The sequence below is a fragment of the Aethalodelphis obliquidens genome, unplaced genomic scaffold, assembly GCF_003676395.1.
Source record: "Aethalodelphis obliquidens isolate GAN/ISIS:26980383/991018 unplaced genomic scaffold, ASM367639v1 scaffold59, whole genome shotgun sequence".
In the NCBI taxonomy this organism is placed as follows: Eukaryota; Metazoa; Chordata; class Mammalia; order Artiodactyla; family Delphinidae; genus Aethalodelphis; species Aethalodelphis obliquidens.
In genome coordinates this window covers 8,854,740-8,867,378 of record NW_020838003.1, presented here as the reverse complement: position 1 = coordinate 8,867,378, position 12,639 = coordinate 8,854,740, and the positions used below count along the sequence as shown (strand labels likewise).

General features: G+C 41.9%; 1 protein-coding gene across 2 annotated transcripts in view; it reads left to right on the top strand.

Annotated features, from left to right (window-relative positions):
- The first annotated feature begins 395 nt into the window (after positions 1 to 395).
- Positions 396 to 12,639, top strand: part of PRKG2 (protein kinase cGMP-dependent 2) — a 92,923-nt gene continuing 80,679 nt past the window's right edge. Inside the window, exons 1-2 of one of the 2 annotated variants that reach the window (XM_027087594.1) lie at positions 396 to 518; positions 10,380 to 10,853. In XM_027087594.1, the coding sequence (XP_026943395.1) occupies positions 10,393 to 10,853 (461 nt within the window). In that variant the 5' untranslated portion in view covers positions 396 to 518; positions 10,380 to 10,392. Of the gene's footprint in view, positions 519 to 10,379; positions 10,854 to 12,639 lie in introns of those variants that run through there. The other variant, XM_027087593.1, reaches the window with a different exon arrangement.

Here is a 12,639-nt window from a genome sequence, read left to right as displayed (position 1 = left end):
CTACTTAAGTTCTCTCACTCTGGGCGATGCTGTTGCCGCTAGCGTGTCTCGGGAGCAAAGGCTGGGGCCGGTGTGGGTGCGCGGGCGGGTGACCCCACCTTTAGGGAAGCCGGCTCCCTGTTCTTCCACGCCATCGCCCCGGCTGACCCCCGCCCCCTCCCTTTCGTCCTCGCCTCTCCTCCCTCCTTCCCCCCTCCCTGCCTCTCTCCCTCTCTCCCAGCGCGTCTCCTCTGCACCGGCCCCCGCGGAGAAGCCAGGCGGCAGCACGGGAGTCGCCGCAGCCTCTGCGCGCAACGCCCTCGCCCGTGCCCCCCGGTCTCACGTAGCCCGAGCGGCGGCGCCGGCAGCCCCGGGCCCGCGCTACGTGCCCCGCGCCCGGCCTGGCTAAACTGACCTGTGCCCGGCTGGGGCGCCGTGGGAGGCTGGGGAGGGAGGGAGGCGAGAAAGCGGACACGGAGACGCAGGGGCGGCGGTGCCGAGGGGACGAGCTGCGCACCTGGAAAGTTACCGTTTGTCTGGTGAGGCTCGCGGGCTGGGGGCTCGGGCACCGAGGGGCGCCGGGGGGCCGCGGCCGGGGTCCGCGCGGGTGTCGGCTGGGCGTGCAGTGCGTGCGGTGCGCCTCCGTTCCACACCCAGCCGCTCTCGTGCCTGTGTTGCTGGCGTGTGGACGTGTGCACGCGGTGCGTTCGCTCGGGGTGGCAGCCAGCAGGGAGCTCCGGGAGGCAGGGGGAGGCTACTGGATTTCCAGAAGCTCGGCTCCGGGCGGGAGGGGCGAGCTCAGCCCGGGTGGGGAGACGTCAGGTTCTCATTCCTTTAGCCCCGGCGGCCGGGGAGACTGCTGCTCCGGGCTAGGGGCTTGGCAGTGCTCTCAGGGCGTGCGCTCCCGGCTTCGCTTCGCCGAGCTACGGGGAGCTGCTAGGAGACGAGGACTTGGGCGAGGACTTGTAAACTTGTGTGGGTGTCCTGTGTCACTCTCGGCACCGTGAGGCGCTTTCACATTTCTCGCTCTGTTTTTCCTGGTGAAGAAGCAAGAGTAAACAAACAAACAAAAACCAATCCGTCACTTTGGGGATGAGAGAAAAAGCAAGGGGTTCAAGTTTGAGAAGAACTAGGGTACGGATGCATAGCAGTTGAGACCCTGCAAAGGCACAACGCAGGCAGAATGAACAGGTAGAAAGGATGAAGCTCTGGTCTTCCTCTCGTCGCTGCAGTTCCCAGGGGCTTCTCTATAAAGGAAGAGAGCAACAGACACCTGCCTGCGCTCCCCACCCCGAACGGTGCCTTAGAAATTGTTGTCTCTTTTCTTTGCAAGTTTCCATTTAACTCTTGGAGAAGACGATTACCTACATAACACACAGTAGGTGTTGCCAGTACTACTGTTCAGTTTTACGCAGGAGGATAGGCGCTAATATGGTGGAGAATTATCTTTGGAGAATTAGAGGCCATCGTCTCCATTGGAACATTGTGTAACTAAGAATAAACGACATAAAAAGATGGTACACAGAGATCTTTCTCTTTTACCTGAAATGCTCCATTTCAGTCCTCTGAAATCCTTACAAGTGAGGGCTAATTCACCTCACAGTGAAGGCGTATGTTGCCTGGATGCTGCCCAAGTCTTTTGAGCCCGTATTGTCTTGCTTCCTCTAGGCTGTTTTCCTATCAATTATCCCCTCTTCTCCTATGTTTTCATTTTCTCTATATTCACTGATTCATTATTTAGGGCTTACAAATACTCTCAAGTTTTCACTATTCTAAAAATCCACTGCATGAACCATGGTACCATGTTGAAGTCTCTGCTCTCAGTGTCAGCTCTTCTCACCGTCCTTTGTAATCCGGTTTCTATCCCAACTCTTCTGTGAAAGGCCAAATTCAGTATATTTCCCTCATGTGCTTTAATATGTCTCTGGGATGTGAACTGCAGCTTGCTCACCTCTTGAAAATCTTATCTTTATGGTTTCCAATGTACTTCTAGATCTCTTATTGTACAACTGTTCCTTCACTGCTTTTATTTGCATCTCCTCCCCCTCTTCTCCTATAAATAATATCCACAGGTACCATCTAAATGTACATACGTAACCATAGAGGCATTCCTTTCTTTTTTTCCCTCAGTGATCTCATCTACTAGTGGGACTTCAGTTCTTACCTATGAAGTGTTCACTTGCCTTGACCTTTCTTCTTTGCTGCCATGTGTTAGACATTTTCACCTTGATGACTCATAGGCACCTCAAAGTCAACAAATATAAATCCAAATTCATCACTTTTTCCATAAAGCTTGCTTATTCTCTTGACTGTGGTCAGTGTCACAGTGCCTAACCCAACGATGGTGCTCTATTCATTTTTAATGAATGAATGAGTTCATAGTACTGCCTTCCTTCCTCCCCGCCTGCCAAGATCAAAACATTGGAATCTTTTTTGACTCCCCTTTTGTGTGCACCCACTTAATTACCACATTTAGAGATTCTGCCTCTGCAGTATTACTCCCACCATCTTGTCTTATACAGTTAATCCCTCCACATCCTTTCTCTAACACGATAGCTTCTTCTTAGCATCTCTAGTTTTTCTCTCAAACTTCATATAGACCTAAACACTTTTCTTCTCTTCATTGCCAATCTAATGGGCACTTTTATCTACTTCTTCAGCTTCAACCTTTACTTATGATTGCTAGGTATTTTCAGCTCCCCCTTTTTGATTTTCTAGTCCCTTGTTTCTTACTGCCTACTGAACTTCTTGACCTTAAACTTTCCACAGTTTCCTCAAACTGTCCAAAATTAAACTCACTGTCATATCCCTCAAATCTGCTCCTCAGTTTGGTTAATGACATCTTCTCTTACCCAGTTGCCACAGTGGAAACTTCCCGATCTTTGTCTTTCTTCTTAACATCACTCAAATTCCATTAGCTACCATCTCTGGACCTACACCTATATAATTACATTTCTGTGTGTTTGCCTCCTTATCTGCTACTATGGCACCCCAAAATAGCTGAATGGAATGCCACTACATTTGGCAGTGAACATATGGGATATGTGGCATTTATAAGACTCACTGTAAACATTCTGCGGGGTGTGTTTTAGGGCGCCATTACAAGGAGATAGCCTCAGGAGTAGCTGAAACTTTGGTACAATAAAAGCTCATATGACTGCCTGACAAGAGAGAATTACTCCACAAATTAAAATTCCATAGACAGAGAAAACAAGCAGTAGATTCAAAACCGAGCCCAAGGTCAACAGTCACAAGGTCAGATGGACAGATGCTTTTAATTGTAGAATCAATATGAAATTGAGCTGTTTCTCACAAGGACAACTCTTTGTGGTTGCTTCAGGGAGGAGCAGCAGGGGTTTATATACTCAATGATAGTTAATTATTTTCTAAAAGACATTTGGTGAGACAAAGTTAAGAGTAACACCAGATGCATCGGTTTCATATGTACTTAGAAAACTATCTCGAGAAGGCTGTGTCATTCATTTGACTTCAAGCTAACCTGCCCATATCATGAAAAAGAATCTATTCTACTTTTCATGATTTATTGAAGGGAAGGAAATTGCAGAGTTGCCTATAGCCATAGCTTTTGCCAGATGCCCTATGATATTGTTTTTCTCTTTTGGAAATGGCTACCATGGAAATGGTTCATTTTTTCTTGAGTTCAAGATATTAGAATAGGGTTGGGACGCTTTCTGATGTTAACCCTGTTCTCATCCTCTCTTACTTGGATTGGTGCAGTAGCCTCTTATTTTGTCTTTCTTCCTCTAAGCTCTTTTCACTCCATTCCATATTTATTGCCAAAAAAAGTTGTTTATTTTTCTAAAGGACAGATCTGACCATATAACTTGAAAACAACTTGACCTACACTAAAATCCAGATACCGTAAATGGCAAATGAAATTTTTCAGTATCTCATTCTATTATCTTACTTTTTTAGCTTCACTTCTCATCACTCTCCTTCACCCATCATACATTTCAGCCTGTTCCTTAAATATGCCATCAGCTTTCTTGTGTTCACTCCTAGTACATGTTTTGTTTTGTTTTGTTTTTAATTAATAGAATTTCTTTTTTCAAGCAGTTTTAGGTTTACAGAAAACTAAGGTGAAAACTATGGAGAGGTTCCATAGTCTCCCCTTCCCTTTCCTATTCTTAACATCTTGCATCAATGTGATACATTGATGGGCCAATATGGAAAAATTATTAACTGAAGTCCATAGCTTACATTAGAGATCATTTTTTTTTTGTTGTTCAGTTCTATGGGCTTGGACAAATATATAATGACATGTATCCACCATAACAGTATCATACAACATAGCTTCACTGCCCCCAAATTCCCCTGTACTCCACCTATTCATTCCTTTCTCCCTCTCCCCAATCTCCTGGAAACCACTAAACTTTTTACTGTCTCCAAGTTTTGTCTTTTCCAGAATGCCATATAGTTGGAATCACAAAGGATGTAGGTTTCACAGATTGGCTTCTTTCACTTTGCAATATACATTTAAAGTTCTTCCATGTCTTTTCAGGGCTTGATAGTTATTGCTTCTCATCACCAAATAATATTCCATTGTCTGGATGTGTCACAGTTTGTTTATCCAGCCGTCCACTGGAGGATGTCTTAGTTGCTTCCAAGTTTTGGCAATTATGAGTAAAACTGCTGTAAACCTCTGTGTGGGCCTGTGTTTTCATATCAGTTGGATAAATACCAAGGAGCATGGTATCTCATTGTTTTAATTTGAGATTCTCTAATAACATAGGATATTAAGCATCATTTCATATCCTTGTATGTCATGTGTGTATCTTTTCGGTGAGGTGGTTGTTTAGATCTTTTGCCCATTTTGCAGCTGGATTGTTCTTTTTCTTGTTGTTGAATATTAAAGAGTTCCTTGTATATTTTGGATAGTAGTCTTTTATTAGATATGTGTTTTGCAAATTCTTTCTTCCAGTCTGTGTCTTGTTGTTTCATTTGCTTAACAGTGCCTTTTACAGAGCAGAAGTTTTTAGTTTTATTGAAGTCCGACTTATCGATTTTTCCCTTCATGGATTGTGCTTTCAGTGTTTTATCTCAAAAGTCATCACCAAACTCAAGATCACTTCCGTTTTTTCCTGTATTGTCTACTAGCAGTTTTATAGTTTGTGTTTTACATTTAGGACCTTGATTCATTTTGAACTAATTTTTGTGAAAGATGTAAAGTCTGTTTCCAGATTCTTTTTTTTGCATATGGATTCCCAGTTGTTCCAGTACAATTTGTTCAAAAGGCTATCTTTTCCCCATTGAATTGTATTTGCTCCTTTGTAAAAGAACAGTTGACTAAATTTTTGTGGGTCTGTTTTTGGTCTCTCTTCTGTACCATTGATCTATTTGTCTATTCTTTCACCAGTACCACGTTTTCTTGATTGTTGAAGCTTTATGGTAAGTCTTGAAGCCTGGTAGTATCAGCACTCTAACTTTGTTCTCCTATAATGTCCTGTTACTTTAGTACATATTTTTTGATCAATAAGTTTTTCCACTAAAATGAGTTGTTTTATTGGCTAAGTAATGTTAACAGTAATAACAATAATATTTAATGCACATTGAACGCATACTATACGTCAAGCCCTGTGCTAAATGCTTATCATGGTTTATCTCATTTAACCCTCTAACAATTCTAAATGATATGCAACATTATTTTATCTATCTGTCAATCTATCTATGTGTCTATCCACCTCTTCTATTATTCACATTCATGCCCAATGTCAAGGCCTAGGGCTTATAAATACTAAGTGAAAGTGCTTGGATTGGGACTCTGGCTCTATAACATTAGCCAGCACTATACCATCTCCTGTATGTATAGATATATATATGTCAGAATCCAGACGGGTAGAGAGAAAAATAGATACTATCTAGATCAGAGCCAAGATTTTGGTTTCAAACTACTTTAGAGCTGGAGGAAAAACAGACAACAAAGGCTAATTCCTCCCACATTGGCTGTCAGGCGTTAGTCTGCCTGCAAGAGCGTCCACAGTCAGTTTTGCTTTTCCTGTGTCTTTTCTAGTTACCTCTTGTATATGACATTTCCTAAATCATGATTAAATTAATGTAATAATAATTTATAACTTTATACAATTTTCCTCTCTTTTGCTAGATGCCACTGCTCATTGTATTCCTCGCTCCTGTCCCTGGCTGCAGAAGAATATCCCCTTCAAAGTGAACCATGTTTTTTGTTGCCTTTGAAGATTATTAGGTGGGCCCTTTTGGTTTAAGGATTTCAGTGTAATATGTGTAAATAGATAGAGGCTACATAAGGGAATGACAAAGGAGGAGTCCTTGCAGTCCTGGAACCTGGGCTGCGTTGCTTATGAAACTTTCTGGTCGTCATCTATTGGTGGGGCTTTGCTTAACTGGGAGGGTTTCCCAGGTTGTTAGTCCCAGAATGACTTTTTGTCTTAATGAAGACAGAGTAAGGATACCCCTCTCCCCTGCCCCCAATAATTTTCATCTTTAAAGACCTCTTGTCCGGAAGACATCCAGTCTACTAGACTTCTTCCCCACCCAGTAATGATGCCCTCTGGGCATTTCCTCATACCAAGTCACTTAGTGCCTTGCTAGTCACACACTATAAATGCTACTTGGTGTGTACTACATGCCTGACAATGCACAGGATACCTTACAAACATAATCTTCATAATAAATCTATGAGATGGGCATAATTATATCCACTTTCTAGATTAGAAAACCGAGGATTCTAAGTAATTTGTAGAAGGTAACACAGCTGGGAAAAGGCAGATTGTTTTTCTACCCTGGCTGGCTTGACTCCATTGCTTATGTCAAATCCTGATCTTCGTCTCCATGCTCATTTCTTATTACTTCACTATACATTGAAAACAAACAAACAAACTCATAGAAAAAGAGGTCAGATTTGTGGTTACCAGAGGTGGTGGTGGTAGGGGGGATTGGATACAGGCAGCCAAAAGGTACAGATGTCCAGTTATAAGATAAATATTAGGGATGTCAAGTACAGTATGATACATATAATTAACACTGCTGTGTGTTATATATGAAAGCTGTTAAGAGAGTAAATCCTGAGCTCTCATCACAAGGAACAATTTTTTTTCTATTTCTTAAATTTTGTATCTATATGAGATGATGAACGTTCACTAAACTTATGGTAATCGTTTCATGATGTGTATACATCAAATTATTTTGCTGTACACCTTAAACTTATACAGTGCTATATGTCAATTATATTTCAATAAAACTGGAAGGAAAAATATCCTGATCTTTATCTCCAAGCTCATTTCTTATTACTTTGCATGCTGTTCTCTGATTACAAGAATGATTCTAAGAACCTATAGTTGCTAGATTGATGGAACAAAATCCTGTGGTTCAGTTGTGACTGGCAATACATATTTGAGAAATAGCTTGTCTCTCTTAGTGACTGATGCAGACAGGAAACAGAGGGAGTCTAATTAGGTTTTATGAAGCCAGACACTCGAAGCCTTGGCTTGAGGGACACCAGAATTGAAAGGGGTGAACTAAGTAAGAAATCAGACTTAGTATTGAGTCATTCAGTAGTCCTTACATATCTTAAATTAGCGACTTGAAAGATGGGTTAGTTAGTCTCATTTCATCCCTCTTTAGAATTCTAAATAGCTCGAAAGATTTATTCAGCTTCCAAACTGACTTCATTAAAGCCAGAGAATAGCTGGTGTTTTGGGAGAATTTAACCACCTCTGCCTAATTGTGTTTCAGGTTTGTAAAATTATTGGATTGGTACAGAATGTTTTGACTACCATACATAGAGCAAAAATGATTCTAAGCCTTTTCATATTTAGAATGCTAGAAGTCTTCTCTGTGTCGAATTTGACTGCAAATTCATGGAGCTATGCCCCTGGTATAGTACATGACACTTAGTTTGGTCTTAGTAAACAATTGTTCTATGAATAAAGAATGAGTTGTTAGATTTTAAAATGTTTGTGCTTACTTTTGTTCTTTATAAGGCAATTTCTTTTCTTCCACCCATTCCCCTCCCTCTATCCTGCCTTGGATTAGGAATGCTTGCCCATGAACCAAAAAAGCACATCTAGGAGATGTCTCATTGCTGCATGTTAAAACTTGTGCGCACATGAATTTAAGATCCCTTTGGGGGTACCCTTCTCATGCCTGTCATTCAGAATCTCATTCAAGTTTATTCTCAGGTCCCAATCTAATATCTTCTGAATTGCTTATTCAGGCTACCACAGTGTCCTGGGCCACTTCTTTGAATTCTAGTCTCCTTAACCTTTTTATATATTCCTAATATATAGGAATAGTAAATGCTGCCGAGTCAACAGAAACTTAAATGTTAAACCTGCCACATCTCTGCAACATATTACGGCAGTTCCCTGGAGGCTAATGTTTATTAACGACTACTTTGAACCTGAATTCTATGAAGAATGTCTGGGTATTGCAAGATTACTTTTATAAGTGCATTTATTTTCTGTTTCTACCATCCATCTTAGGTGACCTGCATTGACTATTTGGTTGCATCAGTTTGAAACTTAGAGGCTGTTTATGTCTCTGTGTTCATGATGATTCCGGTAGAGCTAGTGAAATCAGTCTAAGCTTTTATTTCTCTGAGTTTGAAATTTGGGGAGAGAGAGGGCCAAGAATGTGTGAGATTTATAACTTCAAACTTCCATCTATCTCGTATTAGATAATAAGCGGTCATTCAAACTTAGTTTACAAGTTTCTTGGGTTATGGCTGTCAAAAATTACACGTGCAAAGGTATGAAATTTAAGTAGCTAGCTTAAAAAGACTTAAACCTTATGATAATTAATCAAAGCAGTATTTTCCAAACTTCAGCCTTTCAAGTTCTTTTTGATTTTGCTCGTATGTGCTTATTAACTGCAGATGATTTCTTTTCTATTTTCATTGAATTGACTCAGTAAATCTAACTATCTTACTGAACCTCAAACTTTTATGGTGCCAATTATTTATATTTCTAATGAATGTTAAAATAAATACATAGCTATTGAACTAAAAAACATTTTTAAAAAAATAAATTTTATTTATTTATTTATTTATTTTTTGGCTGCGTTGGGTCTTTGTTGCTGTGTGCGGGCTTTGTCTAGTTGCAGCGAGCAGGGGCCACTCTTCATTGCGGTGCGCGGGTTTCTCATTGCGGCGGCTTCTCTTGTTGCAGAGCACGGGCTCTAGGCGCGTGGGCTTCAGTAGTTGTGGCTCACGGGCTCTAGAGCACAGGCTCAGTAGCTGTGGCACATGGGCTTAGTTGCTCTGCAGCATGTGGGATCTTCCCGGACCAGGGCTCGAACCCGTGTCCCCTGCATTGGCAGGCAAATTCTTTTTTTTTTCTTGCGGTATGCGGGCCTCTCACTGTTGTGGCCTCTCTCATTGCAGAGCACAGGCTCCGGACGCCCAGGCTCAGCGGCCATGGCTCACGGGCCCAGCCGCTCTGCGGCATGTGGGATCCTCCTGGACCTGGGCATGAACCCGTGTCCCCTGCATCGTCAGGCGGACTCTCAACCACTGCGCCACCAGGGAAGCCCTGGCAGGCAGATTCTTAACCACTGCACCAGGGAAATCCCTAAAAAACATTTTTGAATCAACTAAAATCATGCCTCATAATCCCCAGTCTGCCTGTTACATCCTGAGACTCACTGGATTAGTAACTACTTTGGGGCCTACACTGAGGATATTCTTTACAGGAAAATAATACAGTATCGTACCATAGGTTGTCATTTTTTGGACAATCTTGGCTTTAGGATATAAAGTAAAGGATGTAGAAGAACCCCCATGCCTCTGTTTTACCTTCTGGTAACTGCCATCCAGAAGTTTGCAACAGCGAGCGTTGTCAGAAAAGCCAAACGTAATAGGCACACACGGCTGGAGAAAAGTGCTAATACAGCAACACCAACTGTGCCTCCTCTGCCCGAAGTGCAGATGTGTTATTTTCTAAACTAGGGGGAGGTTTCTTAGTGTAGCCACTCAGGGTGCTGTGAGAGTTGTGACATTAACAAGCCTCTGCTGCGGTAGCTGCAGCTGCTCGTTGGTGTTTTATCTTTGCCATGCTGACATCCGAATCGCAGTTGTGTTGTGATGCTTTTGACAGCTGTCCGGAGAGAACGACCAAAGAGAAGAGCAGGTAACGCAGGCCGTTTGTGCAAAATGCTTATTAGGTGGGATGCTTGGGCCAGCAAAGGGATGGGGAAGAACGAAACCAAGTGCCAGCTCCTCCTCATTGAGGGACAAAGGGAATCAATCCGTTGCTTTTCTTCTGGAAGCGTGGGGGAATTTATTGCTTACCCAACAGCGATGAGCACTGTGTTTCTCTTTATGAAACAGAGCGGATTGAGAGGGGTGGCGGTGGCGGTTGGGAAGTGAAACTCCACTAGGGAATCCCCAATTCTCTGCCCTCTCTCAGGTCCTTGAGCAAAATGGGAAATGGTTCCGTGAAACCCAAACATTCCAAGAATCCAGATGGCCACTCCGGGAACCTCACTACCAGTGCCCTCCGGAGCAAGGTGACAGAGCTGGAGAGAGAGCTGAGGAGGAAGGATGCCGAGATCCAGGAGCGGGAGTACCATTTGAAGGAGCTACGGGAGCAGCTGTCCAAGCAGACTGTGGCCATTGCAGAGCTCACGGAGGAGCTCCAGAACAAGTGCATCCAGCTGAACAAGCTTCAGGATGTGGTACACATGCAGGGAGGAAGCCCGCGTCAGGCGTCTCCGGATAAAGTGCCTCTTGAGGTCCACCGCAAGACCTCGGGATTGGTCTCCCTCCATAGCAGGAGGGGAGCGAAGGCTGGTGTGTCTGCTGAGCCCACCACCCGAACCTATGACCTCAACAAACCCCCTGAATTTTCCTTTGAGAAAGCGAGAGTCAGAAAGGACTCCAGGTAAGTTCCCACCCGCTTTTGGACTCAGGTGGCCTTAAATATTATGAAACATTAGAACGCTATTTATTGAGTCTCCTCAATGGAGAAGCGCATATTAACCCTTTCAGATTTTGGGATAGAGGGGCTTCTGAAAGGGTTTTGTTTTGCAACAGCGTCTCCCTTTAAGTAGAACTTCTCTTTAAAGCAGGACTCCTGCTTTACCTGGACTTTGATTTGTGATTTGCATAACTGAGGAACCGAGTTTACAAAAGTCATTTCTGTTATCTTGAAAACCCTAGGGGAGTGCAGAGGTGGTTCTAGGGAGTCTGCCCATCTCTCTTCCAAAGAAGTAGACTTAACGGGTGTACACAAATCACACTGAATTATGAATATGTATAGCAAAAGCCACTTCTTAGCACTTAGTCTGCAAGTGTCATGAAAAAGGGATAAGCTGATGCCTCTGAGGGGGGTGCATTCATTCATTCATCCCACAGTTTTAGTTAAGCACTGCCTTCTCCCAGCCACTGTGTTAGATGCTAAGTATATATCAGTGAATAAATAGACACAGAGCATTTCCTGTGGGAAGATAGTATACCCGGAAACAAGTAAACATTGTGTAATTATTAATTAAGATGAATGATATGATGAAACTGACAGTAGAGTGGGTGGTGTCTGGGATTAAGAGGGAGAGAAGGTCAAGGAGGGGACAGAATTGGGATTGTCATGGAGACCTGGTTGAGGAGGTGACCTTTAACTGAGACCCAAAGGAGAAAAAGGAGAATAGACCAGGTAGAAAGGGCACTCACTTCAGGCAGAGGGAACAATTAAAAGCTAGAATTAATTTTAAAAATAAGGATTTTTAAAAGAACATGTAAATATTTCCCACAGTATTCTTGTGTGTGTGTGTGTGTGTGTGTGTGTATGGGTACGTTTCTTTTCTGGCTCAAGTTTGAATTTCCTAACCAGGAAAGATTGATTAGAAACATTATGGTTAGGGTCTCCTTTCTGCACTATTTTTAAATGAGTAAATATTTATCAGTTGAAATTAGATCTTTTGCCTTGATAATGTCTTGGCTGAGCCTGGGTCCTTCTTGCAAAATCCAAGATTTGTGAAATTAAAACAACTTTAATTTATTCACACACATAAATAATATAAATCAAGATAAAACATTTGACTTAAACAAATAAATGATTAATTTTGATAACAGGATTATAAAGGGAAGTTTAATTCATCAATTTGTTGACAGTGCTTGGCACATAGTGAATGAGCAATAAATGTTTGTTAAGGAAACAAGTCATGCCGGATTATAAACGTATAATACTCTGTGGTTGAAAGAATCTGATTGACGTTAGAGTTCAGAAGACTTTTTTTAAGCCAAGAGTTTATTTATTAGTTGGCTTAGAAAGGTCTTCTGTATTCCCATTGCAAAAATAATAATTATTTATTTTTAATGGTGTGAATTCAGAAATTATAAATGTTGCTTATGAACTTACGCTTGTTTTTCAAAAATTGAACATCATAGTGTTCTCTTTTGATGTATAAGAGATATATGCACATATAATAATTGTATTATGCATTCTCTCTATATACGTACTATACACATACATATGTTATACATACTATATGTGTATACATAAGACAATATATTGTTTACCCACAAAAATTCTTTCAATAACAATGTGCTTATATATCTAGGAGAAGTGCGAGAGAATTTAATAGTAATTCATCTTCTTTGACCCTCTTCCTACATATTCCACCAGATTTCTCCTCTTGAATGAAGATTATTTTCAATTATTTTTTCCAAAG